The sequence below is a fragment of the Megascapheus bottae genome, chromosome 2, assembly GCF_031878675.1.
Source record: "Megascapheus bottae isolate mThoBot1 chromosome 2, mThoBot2.hap1, whole genome shotgun sequence".
NCBI lineage: Eukaryota > Metazoa > Chordata > Mammalia > Rodentia > Geomyidae > Megascapheus > Megascapheus bottae.
The window spans coordinates 82696660-82716804 of NC_143510.1; the positions used below are offsets into that span (position 1 = coordinate 82696660).

The 20145-nt window shown below is 37.8% G+C and overlaps 1 protein-coding gene across 3 annotated transcripts in view; it reads right to left on the bottom strand.

Annotated features, from left to right (window-relative positions):
- The window catches only part of Washc3 (WASH complex subunit 3), a 36412-nt gene extending 19785 nt beyond the window's left edge, over positions 1–16627 (bottom strand). The window contains exons 1-5 of one of the 3 annotated variants that reach the window (XM_090328507.1): positions 16433–16626; positions 15787–15885; positions 11296–11361; positions 8467–8574; positions 2851–2958 (exon numbers count right to left, since the gene is read on the bottom strand). In XM_090328507.1, coding sequence (XP_090184633.1) covers positions 2851–2958; positions 8467–8574; positions 11296–11361; positions 15787–15885; positions 16433–16483 — 432 coding nt within the window. In that variant the 5' untranslated portion in view covers positions 16484–16626. Of the gene's footprint in view, positions 1–2850; positions 2962–8466; positions 8575–11295; positions 11362–15786; positions 15886–16432 lie in introns of all 3 variants that reach the window. The other 2 variants (XM_090328506.1, XM_090328508.1) reach the window with 2 other exon arrangements.
- Between the last annotated feature and the right edge of the window lie 3518 nt (positions 16628–20145).

Below are 20145 nucleotides of genomic sequence, written 5' to 3' on the forward strand. Positions count from 1 at the left end.
CATTTTTGACAGTCAGTCATGATATAGTTAAAAAATGGAGAAAAGTATATTTACTTGTTGCTTAATAATTGTAACCCAAATGATCAGTACAACTGTATCATTTCTTGTAGAAGATCTCTACTTGGTCAACTCTTGGTTTGGCTCTATAAAATATTTTAAATCAATCTTGAAGAAATAGGGTAAGTATACATTTCCAAGTAGCATAAAACTGAAATGGAGAACTAAAAGGCAGGGTGTCACAGTATGTGGAGGAATACTGGTTGAATGTATGGGGAATGAGGTTAAAGTGAATATAAAAATTAATCAAGATAGTGTTCTTTTTTTCATGGTTCCTTCTTGAATGGAGATATATTATAAATATTTGTAAAAAAAGATATGAAGTACTAAATTCCATAGTGAATTCAGAAAATAAGGCTGGATAGGTTAATGAAGAAAGGCATTACTTATAGCTTTAGGTGTGGGTGGGCTTAAAATATGGAGTGATTTACTGAGAGTTCTCATTGAAACATGCTAGATATGTAAAGTTTAGGACATGTAATAATCAAGAAGAGGAGATCTAGATTCAGACATGGAAAAGCAGGAAACTTACATGTGGAGGGATTTGTGGTTTTATCTGATTGAAGAATGGAATTCAGGACAAGGATCAGTAGAGAAAATAAAAATTGGGTAATAAGATTCTGGGATACAGGTTGGCACAATAAATGAAAAACAATAAAATTAAATTTAACTTGGATGAACTTCCAGTTTTAGGATGGCAGTGTAAAGATACTGCTCCCCACTTTCTTCTTAAAAATCACCCCAAACCATTAGAAGTAGAACACAACCTCCAACTTTAATGACTAAGTGCCATATAAGAACCACAATGCTTGAAAATTAAAAGCAGATAGACAAATGATTGATGAGCTAGCTCAGCACAGAAGGTCATGTCCACAAGTCTTAAGAGGGAGCTACCATGAAAAAGCAGCATGTCCAGAGCTCTGGAAATGCTTAGCACATTGGAATTACCTGTACTAAAGGTTTAATGAAACCAAGGAAATAAAAACAGGAAATTCTGACTGCGAAAAGAAAATGTCTGTGGCAAGTAAGATTGAACTCAAGGACAAAAGCAAAAGGATAGATTAGAGTTAAGTGTCAAGTGTGGCTATTAATCTTTGTGCTGATGCTGAGGAACAGTGCCTTGACCACGCAGCTTTTCTTGTGTGTGTGATGGTTGTGGGGCTTGAACTCAAGACCTGGGTACTGTCCCTGAGCTCTTCAGCTCAAGGCTACTGGCCCTTCCTCTTGAGAGACAGTTCTACTTCTGGTTTTCTGGTGGTTAATTGGAGATAAGAGTCTCAAAGACTTTAGTGACTGGGCTGGCTTTAAAGATGGAGTCTTATGAACTTTTCTGCCTTCACCGGCTTTGAACTACAATTCTTGGATTTCAGTTTCTTGAACAGCTAGGATTACAGGAGTGAGCCAATGGGTTGATCCAGTGGTTCTCTTAAAATGGCATTCCCACTTCCTAGTATTTAGGCCAGATGAAAATAAAGAAGATTCTTTAAGTCATGGTGAAGTTTTGTTTGAAAGAGTTACATAATTAACTGTCTTTCATTTTTAGGATTTCCTGGGTTCTAGGTTTTTTTTTTAATTAGTCATTGTTATTTATTCATTATTATTCAAGTTTAACCTGAATCCTTTTCTTTTTTCTGGTCCTGGGGCTTGAACTTGGGGCATAGGCCCTGTCTCTCAGCTTCTCTGTGCTCAAGACTAGTGCTCTACCACTTAAGCCACATCACCACTCTTGGCTTTTTCTGAGTAGATGATTAGAGATAGAAGTATCATGGGCTTTTCTGCCTGGGCTGGTATCAAATTGTGATCCTCAGATCTCAGCCTCCTGAGCAGCTAGGATGACAGGCATGAGCCACTGGCACCCGGCTGAAACTTTATTTCTATTTGTGAATCTTATATGTTTTCACTCCAGAGTCTATGTTTTTGAAACCTATATCCCAGATGTAGACTGCAAGAAAGAATTCTGAAGGTAAGTTCTAAAGCAACTTGTATGCAGAGTACTTGAATTTTGCTTTATTCCCCTAGTTCTAACCATTGTAACTTCTAAATTAGCCACATGGCTCCTTCTCTTTGTTAGAGAGCAAAATAGTATTTGAATTATTTTTGACGACAAGTAATACCATGGACACCAAAACAAATCTGTTCTTTTGTTTTTAGTACTTCTGTTGCCTAATAATAACATATTACAAAAGCATTAATATTTTGATTAAAGTAAGAATGATCTTCAGCTAGCTCTTTCAACAGCAAGGTTTGAAGGGCTTTGTATAGCAAGAAAAGAAATTAACTTTTATTACTATTGACAACTGTGTATTTTTTTAGTATCAGACTCATGTTATAGTTTCTTTGGAAAAACTATGAATTCTGAAATATGATATTAAATGCATTACCTTATATGATCAAGAGTTTGCATTTTGTATAACCAAATTATTGATAGATGAACATAAGACTAAATTATATGTTTTTAAAGCATTATATGTTCTGATATATGGGAATTAAGCTAATCATACGATTTACCAAATGAACCATCCACTTTCATTTCTTTCTGATACTTTCAAGATTTTCATTGATAACCTTGCATAAAGCAAAAAAGTATGCAAATCTATAAAGCTGTCAGAAGTCTAATCAACTTTAACAAGAAAGACTTTTCATCAGGGTATTCATTAAAAGGAGAAAGATGCAAAAGACTAGAAAGCTTTGTCACTCGGTTTAGCAGTTTTCTCCAATTGGAAAAAGTAACAATGAAACCTCCAGGGTTAAGATGAGGCTGCTAGACAGAGAAGACAAACCAAATTGGCTTACCACTTGAACCATTTTGAGATATCTGGCATATCTTGGATCCTTGGCTACAGTTAAGATATTTTCTGATGATACTTCACTTTCCTGTGGTCCAGAGTCTTGTATATTGTTCTGCTGTAGAGAGTATTTCATGTAAATCTTTAGATAATTCACAAAAAAGGCCCATCATGTTACTTAAAAGGGATGTTTTTCTTTTTTATAGTTAGAAGGCAATAAATATCAGAAAAAGCCATATCACTAAACTTAAATAACAAGAATTTAATTATGAGATATTGGCTTCTAATATCTGCAGAGGCTTCAAATATGACTTCAGTGGAAGCTATACTAGAGCAATAATACATGGTTTCTTAAAATGCAAATGCATTTGTGGCACTAAAATTTTTAATACTGCTTTATTTGTCATAGGGTGCTGATACGAAACATGAATTATAGGTAAATATGTCAATAAAACTTTTTAAAAAGCTAGTGAAACGCTGTATCAACTGCTGAGCCCTCACGGGAGTAAACTGATTCTAAGATGTCTTCCATTTCTCCTGCTGTTCTCCTTATTTAATCATTTTTTTTCTAAGTATGTAGCGATTTGTGTGTGGGAAGGGAACTCAGCTTCTCAGATAAAATTATTTGGTTTTCTACATTTCAAGTACTGACTAAGTTATTGGTAATGGTAACACTGTCCACAAAGTGGTTGAGGTTCTAAATGCTAATACTAAATGCTACTTGAAATGATAAGTAATGAGGAATGCCTTTGTGATATATGTCACTTAGAATGACCCCAAGTTAGCTGAAGCACAGTGGAATCCTTTCCTCACTACAGGGCAAAAGTATCTTTATAGAGTACTAATTTTTCCATCCAAGTAGAACAAGTTTACTTTTGGGAATCTCATTCTGTATCTCTGTTTAAGTGTTAAAAGGACTTTCTTTAACAAATAAAAAACAGCTTTCTGTTCATGTCTATGCTAAAAAAATAAATAAGTTATCTATTTACATAAGGGTTTTTTCCTGATAATTCATATGTAAACTAAATCTTAAAAAAACTTAGAAGCAATAAAATTTTAAAAATCCTTTAGTAATTTTCTTCTATAATACTATTCAATGTTAAAAAATTAGAAAATATGGATCTATATACATGTATTATTTTATAATATACTTCACTATGAAAACCTAAAACACTGCAATTAAATAAAAAAAAAAAATGAGCTGGGCGCTGATGGGTCACACCTGTAATCCTAGCTCTCAAGAGGCTGAGGTCTGAGGATCAAGCTTCAAAGCCGGCCCAGGCACTATAGTCTGTGAGACTCTTACCTCCAATTAACCACCAGAACATTGAAAGTGGTCCTGTGGCTCAAGTGGTAGAGGATTAGCCTTGAGCTGAAGTGCTCAGGGAGAAAGCCCAGGCCCAGAGTTCAAATCCCATGATTGAAAAAAAAAAGGAAAGAAAACAAAATCCAATTGTATTTTTAAAAACTGTAAAGATGACAAACTCAAACAAAATCACCAAGGACAAAATGGGAACTATATCCCAATGTAACAGTTATAATCTCACAGCTACTAATTTTTGCCTAATAACCAAAGCCTGACAAGGCTTAATTATGCAAACCTTTACTACTTGAATAACCTATTAAATTCTCTATCCTCTCTCAAGGTTTCCTTATTTTATTCTAATTAATCTCAATCTATAGAATTGGATATCTTATTGTCAATGAGAAGCCATAAAACAAAAGTCAAAAAAATTAATATAGAAATGTTGAATGTTTGACTCATATAGACAATGATAAGTAGATGATGATGGAGTTTTTGAAAATGAATAATTATCCCTTACGTTATCATTGTGTTGACTATAATATCAATGAAAATTCTGTATAAAACAATAAGCACATTTCAAAATATTTCACATAATATGTACCAATTAATAACAGTGAAGAAATGAAAAGCTAATTTGAATATTAGCATGCTGAAATTATTTTATTAGACTGATACAAAACTATCACAATATTTTAAATTCAGGTCAACAGAGCTTCATAAACTTAAATTAATGTTCAACTTAAAAACTGTCAGACATTTAGTAGGTGATTCTGAATTTGCAAAACAAGAAGTTCAGGTATGATTACTGGCAGTCAATTTAAATAGGTCAGGACCAATACAGCTGCATAAAAGTCCTAAAATACATATGACACATTAAATTCATAATGCCAGGTAAAAAAATTAATATTCAAAGTTAGGTTCACTTAGAAATTTATATAAACATATGACAATTACATCTACCAAACAACATTTGATTAGACTGGAAGTATTTTCTTAATATTCTTTACAGATGCCTATTGTATAAAACAGGCAATCCAAGTTTTAGAGAGCCATGTAAAATTGAATTATTTTATAATATCTGAATCCCTTCTTTTGTATTAAATTTATATTTCAATAGCCATCATAAATTTACTGTATTAATTAAATGAAGGTTAAAATTTCTAAAATTTGTTGAATGATCATCAAATTCATTCCCTAACACATCATATCCAAATATATGGCCTCTCTCATGGCCTTGCACCATAATATGCCCAATCAATTGAACACAGGCACAGGAGATAGTGCAGTGAGCTGGCACCAGACTTCATTGGTTAAAATTTCACTACTTACATTATTTGACCTTCACAACAAGTTATTTAAACCTCTGTGTAATGTAGGATTGATAATATTGTAGTTTTTCCTCTGTTTCTGTAAGGCATTGGCTCCAGGACTCCATAGAATACTGAAATCTGCAGTCTGTTCAAGTGGCTTCTAAAAACTAGTACAGTATTTGAAATTAGGATACATACATCCGCCAATGTACTTTCAGTCATCTCTAGATGATCGATAATACCTAATACAGTTTAACTACTGTGTGACTACTTGTACTATTTAGGAATGACAAGAAAAGTCACTGTATATTTTATGTACAGATGCAATTCTTTTTCTAAATACTTCCAATCTACAACTGGTTGTATCTCATAGATGCAGAATTCAGCAGTAAAGAGGGTTGACTATATTTAAGTAAGAGCTGTTGTAAGGATTAAATGACTTAAGAAAAGCACTTAGAAATGTGTGTACTTTGGCACATAATAAGCATCCTTTATTACTAACATCACTATCAACATTATTGCCTAAAAAAGTACTTCTTGGTAGAAATGCAGAATTATATTGAGATCTACTTGATTAGTTTTACTTTGGTAGGCCAGCATAGAAGTAACTGGTTTTATTTTGAATCCTAATATCCCACTGTGATAGCTGATCTCAAAAAAGAGATCAGATCAATCTATACAGAAACATAAAAGAACATTAAGACATAAGGGCCAAATATAAAGGACCAAATACTAGGTTGAGAATTCAACAAATCAACTGAAAAGCATTTTTTTTGATAAATGCTTTGCTAACATCAGTAGTGCTCAAATTTTAAGAGACTACAATTACCTACATATTTTGTTAAAATCAAGATTGTGTTTCAGTATTTACAGAGTGTAGCTTGAGATTCTTCATTTCTACCAAGCAAAGTGAGGTCCATGCAGCTAGTCCACGAGACACACTTCAAGTAACGAGAGGTTAAATGAGACCAGAGGATTACTGTTCATTATATTAGATATGACAAAACAATATAGACACATCTATGTAAGAAAACATTACGTGAGAAAACAAAATCTTCTCAGAGACGCTCAAGGAATTATGCAAGGGCAAAAAGACATGATGCTTGGAATTTACTTAGGCAAGGAACAAAAAAAGACAGACTTATCTCTATCTCCCTTCCTGACAAGACTTACATTGTATAGTTACATTTTTTATTCATAATGCTATAACTTCTGTAAAGTAGCATTGTTCTAATTTTGTTGGGGAGTGGGGCTTGAATTCTTGCTGGGTAGGTATTCCACTACTGGAGGCATGTACCTTGCTTTTTCCTTATTTTCATATGGAATATTGTATTTTTGCTCAGGGCTGGCCAGGACCATGAGTCTCTTCTACAACTCCCATGTAGCTAGGATCATAGGTGTGAACTATCACACACAGCTCATGTGGACATTGGGTCTTGCTGTCTTGTTCAAACTGACTTTGAACCACCATTTCCCAGATCTCATCATGGGTAGTTGGGATTACTTGTTTGAGCCACCATCTCTGGTTCAGTTGGCTGTGTTAATTCAGCACTACCTCTCTCTGCATTTTGGTTACCTTGCTTCTCTTATTATCTTCACTACGAGTGATCAATTCTCAGCTCTTGCTACTCCTAGAATATTTCCTTTGATGATTTCCCTTAGTTCTGCTCTTATCTTTGCAAATAAAATCATTCCTTCATTAAACTTTCCTTGTTTCACTTGTACACTTTTTTAAAAAAATTCTGAAGACCTAAATGAAATAATGTTTTAAGTAAAGGATGATCACATAAATACAGTCTATCTTTTTAATAAAGTTTGCCTTTAAGTTTCTTTTCAGATAAGTTATTTGAATTTGATATTCATAAAGAATTACCTAGAATAAAAAAGTAATGTGAATTTGTGTATTTATGGTATTACTCAATTTCTGCTTATGTTCATAAAATTTATAATAAGGCATGTTAAAAAATGTCTTTCTTTCTTTTTTTTTCTTGTCAGTCATGGGGCTTTACCTCTGAGCCTGGGTGCTGTACCTGAGCTCTTCAGCTCAAGGATAGCCCTCTACCACTTGAGCCATAGCACCACTTAGGTTTTCTGGTGGTTAATTGGAGATAAGAGTTTCATGGACTTTTTGTGCCTGGTCTGGCTTTGAACCATGATCCTCAGATCTCAGCTTGCTGAGTAGCTAGGATTACAGGTGTGACCCACTGGCTCCTGGCTAAAAGTATATTTCTTATAAGAAATTACAACAAAATTCCATAGTGAGCCAGGTGTCGATGGCTTATACCTATATTCTTGCCTATTCAGGAGGCTGAAATCTGAGAACTGAAGTTTAAACCTAGCCTGGGCAGAAAAGTCTGCACGACTCTGTGTCCAATTAAGCAGTGAAAGAGCTGGTCTGGAGGTGTGTTTCAAATGGCAGAGGATCAGCCATGTGTGGAAGATAGTAGGAGTGTGAGGCCTAGTTCAAGCCCTGCTACCAGAAGAAAAATTTCATAGTGAACTTGAATAAAATAATTACATTTAAAGTTTTTTCCCAGTCATGTTTAAATTGCTTTTATTTTTACAACCAAATATATTATCTTTGGAAACCCTTCAAAATGAGTCAAACTTTTGTCACAAACTTCATTTTCTACCTTTTTTTTTCCCCCTGGGTCATGGGACTTGAACTCTGGGGCACTGTCCCTGAGCTCTTCAGCTCAAGGCTACTGCTCTACCCTGAGCCACAGCCCCACTTCTGGTTTTCTAGTGGTTAGAGGTAAGAGTCTCACGTTCTTTAGTGCCCGGGCTGACTCTGAACAGTGATCCTCAGATCTCAGCCTCCTGATTAGCTAGGATTACAGGTGTGAGCCATTGCATCCAGCTATTTTCTATCTTAAGACTGTATAATTTTACTATTTCTGTTTAACTTTTTTGTTTAACATCACGTTGTCTAACTTCCTTCTTCCAAGATCCAATATAGATTCAACAAAGAAGATTGGCTCACACTTCTTGGAACTGAATTACTTACCTGTGATTGCTCTGAGGTAGTTTCATAATGTGATTCATTTGTGACATTAGGGACACTTATTGGAGATACTTCAAATGTGACATCATCTAAGCCTGGGATAGACGACAACTAAGAAATGAAATTAGTATTACTATTTGAAAATAATTCTCTTAACATCTGTGTAGTTTTAAGCCTATAGAAACTTCACGGTTCACTGAATCTCATCTTTAGTTTCCCATGTTATTAAACTAAAAGTAAATGACATTCACCAAAAAAAAAAATAATACTTTGAACAGTTTCTTGAAAATTTAACTTGGACCATTCCAATCCCCCACCTTTTTTTCCCCCCAGATGGCCCAATTTATTGGTTCCTTCAGCATCTTTCCTAGTGGGAGTCTAAATGAAGTCCCAAGTAAAACCCACGGATGCTGCTACTGCAGCTGCAGCTATCAGTGTCACAGAGTGGAGGGCCTTTCCTAGAAGACACTCTCCCACTCTGCCTCAGTCCATAGCTGCTGAAGCCACCCACTTGATGCCCTCTGACCTTGGAGGGGTTCAAAGTCCCTCCACCACTCCTCTGACCCTGGAGGGGTTCAAATCCTTCCCCCACTCCAAGACACTCAATGCCACTATCAAACCGTATGACTCCAGCGATGGTAGGAATTAGCATGAGAAACCGACTCTCCCAACCATTTCTTTCTAATTCTCAGTTTTACAATATGGATCATTCAAGTGTAAGGACTGAGAGCATGGGATGTGGAGGCAGATTGCTTGGGTTTAGAAAGGAGACAGCACGACACTAGGACTCCCAACCTGTGTGAGACCTAGTAAGTCTCCATTTTTCTCATCTGTAGGAATAAGAAAATTAACCTTTCCAAATTGTTCTGAAATATTTTCTTCATTAAAAATGCTACTAAATAGGGGATGGGAGTTTGGCCTAGTGATAGAGTGCTTGCCTAGCATGCACGAAGACCAGCTTCAATTCCTCTGTAACACATACATAGAAAAACCTGGAAGTGGTGCTGTGGCTCAAGTGGTAGAGCTCTAGCCTTGAGAAAAGCCCAAAGACAGTGCTCAGGCCCTGAGCTCAATCCCCACAACTGATTTTTTTAAAATGCTACTAAATAAGCACTCTGTAGTCATGCTTTAAGTTTTAATTATTTTGGTTATGAAAAAATTCTTTACAGTTTAATATGCAACACAGCTTATTTTCCCTTAAACATTTATCACTCAATATAACTAAAATATGTTGTCTGTCGTATACAATAATGGGCATTCTGCCAGCATTTCAATCAGGAACAGCTAAGAATTTGGGTATATTTGCAAATCTTCTTTTCTGAATGTTTTCCTTCTTGGTAATCAATGACACATAACTTTCAGAATTTAGGCTGTCTGGGGATTAACCCTGTGGCCATGGAAGTAAGAAAGGTTAGCTATCTTAACTTATGCTGTTGAAATATAACTCCATGACAATGCCCCAAACATTAAAATAAGGGGCTGGTAATGTAGCTCAGTGGTAGATTGCTAGCTTAGCATACAGGAAGCCATGGATTCCATTCTTCACTACTACATAAATAGAAAAAGCTAGACGTGGCAGTGTGGTTCAAGTGGTAGAGTGCTTGCCTTGAGCAAAAGAATCTCAGGGACAGTGCCCAGACACTGCGTTCAGGCCCCACAACTGGCAAAGAAACAGAACAAAACAAAACAAAAACAGTAAAATAAAACACAGTGACAGTAATGAAAAAAATAAGCAATGCTCATTGACTGATGACAGGATTTAGCACAGTAGCTAACTCCCAAATAGTTGCGAATGGGTATGACTGCTAGAACTATATTTTGAACATGTTCCATGTCAGAAATTCTAAGTTTCTAAGCTGAAGTCCATAGAAGATATAGAAAGCAAAAATATTATAAAGGTATTAATATCATTTTTTGTTCTCATAAATAGTCAATCAATAAGTACTCTCTGAGAATATAAGATAAAGGCACTAAAATATGATTCTCTTATTTTATGAATGACATTGACAGTAATAAAATTAAAACAAAACCAATTATGTCACTGATGTTAATCAAAACCTTTAGGCTTTCAAATTAAAAAGAAAAAAAAACTTTTTCTCAGTGAACTCTTGGCAACTTGGAACATATTGGTTTTCTTCCATAGCATTTAAGATATTTACAAATAGAAAACATCTGATGATCTGTGAATTTTGCTCCAGAGACACGTAAAGTTTTTGTTTCTCTCTCTTTTTTTTGGGGGGGGGTCAGTCATGGGGATTGAACTGTGGGCCTGGGTGTTGCCCCTGAGCTCTTCAGCTCAAGACTACTACCCAATCCCTTGAGCTACAGTGCCACTTCTCATGTTCTGGTTGATTAACTGGAGATAAGGAAGAGTCTCATGGGTTTTGTTGTGCCCAGAATGGCTTTGAACTGCGATCCTCAGATCTCAGCCTCCTGAGTAGCTTGGATTACAGGCGTGGGCCACCGTGCCTGGCTGGCATATGAAGTTTTATATAATTATTAGTGTTATTATTTGGTAGCCATTCATTTTGAATTTTTATCAAGTGAAGTAAACTACATTACAGCACAATTTATAAACATGCTATTCATATAACGCTTTCGACTAGTATCATGCAATAAATCTTAATCTGTGTATATATTTGAGAAGACTCAGCTAAGGTTTAAAATGGATATTATTTCCTTACAATATAACAAAATTTTAAAAACATACATTACACCACTTCATAGATGTAAGAATTAAATTGAATTCCTTTCCAAATATAATTAAGATTAAATATGAGTGAGAAAGACCACATGTACACAGATGTTTTCTATATATTCAGAAATACTAACCTTTGCATCTAAAATATTGAGTGTCGTTTCAATTTGTTGGATTCGAAGAGAAAGGTCTGAAAGTTTCTAGAAAAGAAAAGTTAGAGATATAGACTAGTCTATTAAAACTGTTAAAAAGAACAACATAGGGGGCCGTGAGTTTGGCCTAGTGGTAGAGTGCTTGCCTAGCATGACGAATACCTGGATTTGATTCCTCAGTACCACATACATAGAAAAAAGCTAGAAGTGGTGCTGAGGCTCAAGTGGTAGAGCTCTAGCCTTGAGAAAGTCCAAGGACAGTGCTCAGGCCCTGAGCCCAAGCCCAAGACTGGCATAAAAAAAAAAAAAAAGAACATAGGACAGATTGGCAAATAATAAAAACAATGGCTTAAGTATTGGTCATTTTCTAATATGTTACTGTATTGTTTAGGTAGAAATGTGAACTCAAGTTTTCTATTATTCTTACTAGACTGCATCACAGTTATTTTATAAAGTAAAATTCATTATCAATAAGTTACATTTTCAATCTTAAGAAATTACACAGGCTGGGAGATAGTCCTCATGGTAGAGTGCTTGTCTAGCATGCATGAATACCTGGGTTCAATTCCACGGTACCACATACACAGAAAAAAGCTAGAAGTGGTGCTGTGGCTCAAGTGGTAGAAGCTCTATCCCTGAGAAAGCCCCAAAACAATGCTCAGGCCCTAAGTTCAAGCTCCAGGACTGGCCAAAAAAAAAAGAAATTAATTACTAGGTTAATAAACAACCAAAAACAAGCTCAACGCAGGCCAAAGTCTTTTGCTTACTGCTGTATTCTATTCAAATCAGTACCTGAAGCTTAACAGGAGATTAATAATTATTTGCTGATGAATGAATTCTTTATTGAAAACAAGAGTAAAAATTAGTTGACCAGTACCTGGAGTAGTACTTCTCTCTTCCTCTTTCCTTTTTTTTTTTTTTTGTTTTTAGGCAGTGGGGTTTGAATTCACAGCCTTTTGTTTGCTAAGCAGGTGCTATACCACTTGAATATTATGTTTCTATAAGCTAGAAATAAAACACAGAATCTTACAGTATTTTATTTGTTTGTTCATTTGGTTCAATTTGATTTTGCTTTTTAAGACAGGGTCTTGACATGTAGCCAAGGTAATCTTTCTTAGCCTTTTAAGTGCAGGGATTATAGAAACAGTACTTTAATATAGTAGATCTCTTAATATATCCTAATGCATTATATCTATCTGTCTGCCTGTCTGTGTGCCTGCTTGTCTGCCTGCCTGCCTATTGGCTATAAAAGAGAAGTAATCAGCATTTTCTTAAGCTCATTTGACAGGTAAATAGATGTTGTAAAAGAGGGAGCAAAACTCAGTTTGTAGACAAAGCATCATCTGTGTGAAAGTGATGCCCAATGGTATGTTTAGAAATAGAATACAGATGATAAGTACTCCAAATGTTTTTATTACTATGAGAAGTCTCAGCACTTTTGCCTGTACTTAAAGCTTTTAGAAAAAGACAAAAAGGACTATAAAAATGATTTAAAACCCTGTGTTCTAAGTGTGTTATAAATCCAAGTAAAAAGAAAATCTCTTAATAATCTCCAGTTTTACAGGTATCTTTGGTGTGGAAAATTCACTCTGAGATTAAGGTTTTCCTGCAATCACATAGACTTGGTGTTGACCCTGCTGCCCTTTTAAATTGGACCACCAATAGATTCTGCTGACTAGGACAATAATAGAAATGCTTACTGGGGAGTTGTCAGGGAAGCATGACCCTAAGTAACTTTGTGACTTGAGTCTGATTCAACTATTCTTTTTCTGTCCTCAATCTCACCAGACATAAAAGAATTACAAAGTAGCCTACTATGCAGCAAGTTTCTAAAAAGTTGAGCTTTTCATATAATACAATCATACATTTCTCTCTTATTAGAACTCTAAAAGGTATCACTTATGAAGAAAGAGTTAAGTATTTCATTGTATTTTGAGGTTGGTTGTGACTGAAAGTGTTAACAATTTGGGTTTCATCCAAGTCCTGTCATGTATGGAGAGGGGGATGGGAGCTTCCTTTTTCTCCAGTTCCCCCGAACCCGTGTTCAAGAAACAAAACAAAACAACAGCTGGAATGTACTTCTTTTACTTTTCTGAAGGAAACAGTCATTCTTGTTTAAGGCTTTAAATAAACAAGGACTATAGGCTCAGTAAAACCAAATTGAGAACGATTTCAAAAAGTCACACTATTCCTAGCATGAGGAAAGGTGGCACTTTGCATCTGAGTAAAAATATTCTTGTGCTGGGTGTGGTGGCTCACATCTGTAATCCCAGCCCTACTCAGGAGGCTGATATCTGAGGATCAAGGTTCAAAGCCTGCCCAGGCACAAAAGGACCTCTAGAAAATGGGAAGTGGGACTTGGCTCAAGGGTAGGGCGGTAGCCTTGAGCTGAAGAGCTCAGGGATAGCGCCCAGGCCGAGTTCAAACCCCATGACCTACGATTACATTACAGTTACATTAACGGACATAGTATAGCAACCAACATGAATTCAAAATATAGGTACCATATTCTTTCATTTGAAAAATGATGCAAACAAGCTTCTTATTCAGATACCAAAGGTAAAACAGCGAGCGAGGAGAGTTGAATGTTTAACTTCTCTAGTTAGACCAGACTTGGATTCCTGCTACTTTATATGAGTACCAGAACCACAACTGTAACAGGAAGAAATGACAACTGCTCAAACATGCTGACTATGTTGAATAAAAAAAAGGAATAGGTGATTGAAATGATTCAGATTCTCTTAAGATGTATGTGTGTGTGTGTGTGTGTGTGTGTGTGTGTGTGTGTGTGTGTGTGTGTGTGTAGCTACCAAGGAGGGATGACTGGACCTATCCCAAAGGGTTGGGCTATCCTGATTGCATAGGTGTAAAACCTTAGCTTTACAGGTACAGTGCCTAGCAAACAGTAATAAATGTTAGTTACTGTCATTTCACTCAGTAGGCACATCAAAACTGAACAGTACAAGCTGTATATGAGTTGTAGTCACCCCTGGATTATCATACTTGAAGGAGAAAAGGGCTATGCTAACAGTGGCATAGAACTTTCCAGATCAACCATTCACATATGAAAATACTTCAAGAGGTAAGGGAAGCAGATAAGAGATCATAGTAAGGAGTGGAACACAGCTAGAAGGAAAGATGCATTGAAGGGGGAAGGGTAGCTTTATACCTCTGCCTTTACCCTCCTCCAATCCCAGGCTGCAAAGCATGGATTAGAATTATTTTGTTAATTAAAAAAAAAAAAAAAGAGCTGGGCACTGGTGGTTTATACCCGTAATCCTAGCTACTCAGGAGGCTGAGATCTGAAGATTGTGGTTCAGTGCCAGCCCAGGCACAAAAGTCTATGAGACTCATCTCCAATTAACCACCAAAAAACTGTAAGTGGTCCTGTGGCTCAAGTGGTAGAGTGCTAGCCTTCAGCTGAAGAGCAAAGGGACAGCACCCAGGCCCAGAGTTCAAGCCCCATGACCGAAAAAAAAAAAAGAGAGGGAGACATGAGCATTAGACTTGGACTACACAGCTAGGTCCACTTGAATAAAACCTGGCATTGTGCAAGCCTCTGGCCTCAGACAACTGACCTGTACTCAAGGATGGCACCTGCTGGTCAACTCTACTGCTTCATCAGATCTCACAGCCTCAAACTCGACCAGCCTCATTTCACTCACTTTACTACCCTAGTAGCTCTGAATCAACTGAAGGCTCAAGACAGTCTAAAGGTAAAGGGCAAGCGAGTCCCACACAATCTCCAAAGCCATATTAGAATCAGGGTGGCCCTACTAAGTCTTACAAGCTAGCCTGAATAGAAGGTTGGCCCCTGTGATTTTCCCATGACTCAGGCAATATCGCTAGACCCAGCCTTCAAGCCTGCTTCTGGATATGGCTGGATACAGATAATGTGCCTGCCCTAGATTTTAGAGTAGTCCAAAGCCAGGTCAGCCCATCCTGGCCAAGCGTGGAGTCTTCCTTCACACCAGATCTGCACCCCTGAAATGCCAGGTGGACACTCAAACATTCTTCTCAGCTCTAGACTGACCCCTACAGAATCCCCATCTAGCCCTGTACTATGGCCCCAGGCTCCAGGAATAAAACTTAACATCCAAGCTTTGTTTCCACAATACCCCCTACCATCGTTTGGGAAAAAGAACTAACTGTAAAAAGAATTTGAATATAAATGGAAACAATGTATGCTTAAAATGTCAATATTTGGGGTATGAAAGTAACATTCCAAATAAACAACAAAAAAGTTTCCAACTGTGAAATTTTATGTCTTCTTTTAATTCTTTAATCATAATAAAAGTGTCCAAACTATCTCAAAGAAGCCTCTGGATTAGTAATCCAGTAGACCTGCAGGCTTGCTGTGGAGCTAAGGCAGGTTACCACAATCAAAGAAGTTCTGTAACTCTTGTGTCAACCCATTTGTCAATTTCGGTGCAAAGTGATGTCGTGGCTAAAGCCAAATATCAAAGGACCTACCTCCTCACAAACTGTAGAAAAGCGGTTGAGGAACTGTACAGTGTGCACCACAAACTGGTTTAGAAATGCCACCGTTCTTTTCTGTTGAATAGCTGGCACCTGTGTTTTGTTAAAAACAAACAAACACACACACAAAACCATGATTCGTGCTGGAGAGGCGCACAGAGTCTAGGTATCCGGGAATCAAGGGTGAAGGGGAGGTGGTGAAGGATGAAAACAGCCATTGAGCTTGTTTGCCTTCACGGTGTGTGGGAGCGGAGAAGGTGGGGTAGAAAGTGACAAGAGGCTGCGGAAAGTTGCAGAACGTCCCCTAGACTTTCAGGGAGGACTTTTAACCACACACACACACACACACACGCGCGCGCGCGCGCGAGGCAAGGGTCCTCACGAGCCATTCTCCAGCCATCAACCTCAGGCGCAGAGTTCACGTGACACGGGAAGCAAAGGCTGGGTGGGCGGACCACGCTCATCTCAGTGGGCTCTGGAGGGATCCCCCCACCTTTACTGAGGTAAACTGAGGGAGGGGGGCTCGCCCCTTGACCGTGTTCCCCCCTTTCGCCCCCCCATGACAAGGTGGGGGCCGGAGAGGCGACGTCCCAGCCCCAGGTTGCCGGAAGTTCAACTCTTTTCTTGTTTGTTTACAAACCTTGGTCAGGTCTATGCCTGACCCCATGAGCGGAAGCCCGTCTTCATCCATTCCGTCAGCGGTGTGTGTGTGTGGGGAGGGACCCAGGGGTCCACCCACAAACCCCCCGCTCAAATAAAACCTGTCAAGCCGGTGACCGCGTCCCGGCGCTTCCTCAAGTGCCTGCCCTCCCGAGGCCCTTCCTGCAGGAAGCAAACATCCCTTCTGGCCAATCACAAGTGGGTTTCTGGAGAGCCCGCCCACTCCTCGTCCCTCGGCATTCTGGGATTGGTAGTTCTTCATCCAGATTGTAGGCGGCCTTGGGAAGGAACTCCTAAAGAAGCTGTAGAAGTATGCTTCCTTGTCATTTTGTTTGTTCTCAGTATTGGTGTTTGAACTCAGGGCCCTTAAGCGTGTTCCACTGAAAGCGAATATTCTATCACTTGAACCCCACTTTTGGCTTTTCACTAGTGAATTAATGATAAGACTCTCAAGGATTTTATTGCCTACGCTGGCTTCAACCTTAAATCCTCAAATCTCAGCCTCCAGGGTAGCTTGGATTACAGATGTGAGCCATGGTGCTCGGCTAGTTGTAATTTTTAAGTAGGGGAAGGGTAGCTGCACCCACTTGAAGTTTTCCCTACTTAGTATTCTCTGTGATATAAATAGCTTTGTTATTCATTGAGCAACTTTTTTTTGAGAATTTATTAACATTGATTTTTACATCAAATTTCAAATGATGTGTTTAACAAACAAATATTCAAGAAGGGAATCTCTATATACAATCACAGGCACTTAGTTTTTAGAACATAAAATTAGGCTAAGGGTTTGTATATCATAGATACGTATTAATCAAAGTAATAAAACATTATATCTATAGAGTCATAAGTTTTTATGTCTATGTAGTTGTGTTTATATTTCCTGTACCATGTCCATATCATTGGGTATTGAGTCCTCGCTCTTGCGCTGTTTGGATCTAATAGCCACATATTAAGGATACCATGCACCTTTCGTTCCTTTGGTCTTGACTTGTCTCACTCAACATGATTTGCTCTAGATTCATCCACTTCCCTGGAAATGCCATTATTTTATCTTGTCTGTTGGATATGTAGAATTCGATTATATATATATATATATATATCTCACATTTTCTGTATCCATTCATCTGCAGGAGGGCATCTGGATTGTTTCCATCGCCTGGCTAAGCAACATTTAAAAAAAAATAATAACCTACTAAGTGTCAGATTCTCTGCTAGGCATTGTCAGAATTCAAAATTAATCAGAGCGAGCCTGTTGCACTGTAGAAGTTTATACCCCGAGGAAGGAGTTAAGATGTTACAAAAAATCTGCAAGACATGAAATATGCAGTCAACCTATGGTTGAGACCTAAAGAAAAGGAGGTGATCACCACTTTGGAAAAGGTAGAATACTGACCTGGAAAGAAAGATATTTGTGGGGCTGGGAATGTGCTTGAATAGCATGCATGATGACCTAGGTTGGATTCCTCAGTACCACATAAACAGAAAAGGGGTGCTGTGGCTCAAGTGGTAGAGTGCTAGCCTTGAGTAAAAAGAAGCTTTGCATTTGGAATTTGCATGTTTTGGTTCAGATTTTGACTGTGTAGGGCTGTGAGTGTGTTCTAAGTGTAGCCTAATGGTAGAGTGCTTGCCTAGCATAAATGAAGGCCTGAGCTCGATTCTGTCAGTACCATACATGCAGAAAAAGCCAGAGGTGGTGCTGTAGGTCAAGTGGTAGAGCACTAGCCTTCAGAAAGCTCAAGGACAGTGTCCAGGCCCTCAATTTATTAACCCTGTGACTTTGTACAAGTCATCTCACCAAAAGTTTGAACTCATCCCAGGTAAGACATTCGATACAAAAAAGATGAAAAGAATACTCTCTGCCTTCAAGAACTTTATAGTGTAGGGAAGACAATATACAATATCCAGTCATACATACCAACAAGATACTGTGAAAGCTGTGTGTTCACATAGGAGTAGACAAACACAGGTGCTTCTAGATACAAAATGCTGGTTAAAGACACACCTAAGTCCTCCAGGAAAACCAGAGAAGTTAAAACTTTACTAGCTATTTTACATTAGGGAGAGTTAATCAGAGAATTTGAAATGGACATTTGTTCAAGCAAAGGAGTCCAGAGGCATAAAGGAATATGGTATGTAGGGGAAAAGAAAGCTGTTTGGTGATTTTGAAGCCCAAGAAATGGAGAATGAGGCAGAAGAGAGAGAAAAAGCTTATTAAAGTCATTTTATGGTAGAACTATAAGCCATGAACTAAGGACTGCCTGTTGTATCAGGTATTTAGGAGTGCTCTTAAAATGCTCATTTCAGGTTAATTTCAAAAAACCCAAATCTGTTGGATGAACTTAGAAACCTTCCTTTTAAATGACCCTAGTACCCACTATTATTTTGAATCAAAAAGACTGAAATTTATTGTCATGGTGATGGAAGCCATTAAAAACTTCAGAGCAAGAGAGTAATATAAACCAGATTTTTTTTGCCAGTCCTGGGGCTTGAACTCAGGGCCTGGGCATTGTCCTTGGGCAGTTTTTGTTCAAGGCTAGCACTCTGCTATTTAAGCCACAGTGCCACTTCCAGCTTTTTCTGTGTGTGTGTGGTTTTGGGAAATCAAACGAGCTTTGTGTGTGTTAGCCGAGCACTGAACCACTAGGCCACGCTCCCGGCCCAAACCAGAAAATTTTTTTTAATAAAGACTATCCAGCGTCTGGTAAGCAAAATTCAGGCAGGACACAAATGTTAAAGGTGGGATTTGTACATGAGGGGAAATGAGACATCTCAACTGGCTACATGTTCTTGTGTATTTTATTGTTATTCATTGGTCATCTTTTTATTTTCTCAGTACAAACATTCTCATTTGTCCTTCAACTTGTATCCTCCTGCCTCCGCCTTGCCTCCCAAGGACTTTCATTACAGGACATGCTACCACAGCAAGAATGGCAAATGAGCATTGGCTTCACCTTAAAGTCAGTCTGCAGCTACAACAGGCCCAACAGGAGAGCCAGCCTGTCTTTTGAAACTTTGAAGTTAGGCACTAAGTTCTCTGTTGCTCTGGACATTCTTGGGTGGCATTTTCATTATGAGGCTGCATCATGTTCACTGAAAGTCTGTTGTTTAGTCTGGCAACCTCCATCCCTTACCGTGTCTGACTCTTCTGGGTAACTTGCTATAGCTGCATCATACTTTTATGTCACAGAACAAATTCTTTCCTCAAAACATTTTCCATGAGCTAACTTCTACCACCTTGAAACTTTGACTGTGCAGCCTCTTCATCTTCTTTCATAGAATTGAGGAGAATGAGGATCTGGGTCTGGATTAGGCTTTGGTTTAAGGAAATTCTATAGCTAATGTGACTTTCTAAGTCAGCCACTCAAGTAGATTAGCAATGAGATTGATTTGTTTTTGCATCATTCACATATCACTACAGTAGAACTCTTTATTTCCTTCAAGAACTTTTCCTTTGTGCTCATAGCTTGGCCAACGGTTTGATACAAGAGGCTTAGCTTTTGGCTTGTCTTGGGTTTTTGACATGGCTTACTTACCTATTCTAATCATTTCTAGCTTTGAATTTAATGAGAGAAATGTGTAATTCTTTCTTTTATTTAAATACTGGCCATGGTAGGGCCAATAATTGGTCAAATTTCAACATTGGTTTCAGTAAGGCCCATAGGGTTGGAGCAAGAAAGAGAAAGAATCACTTTG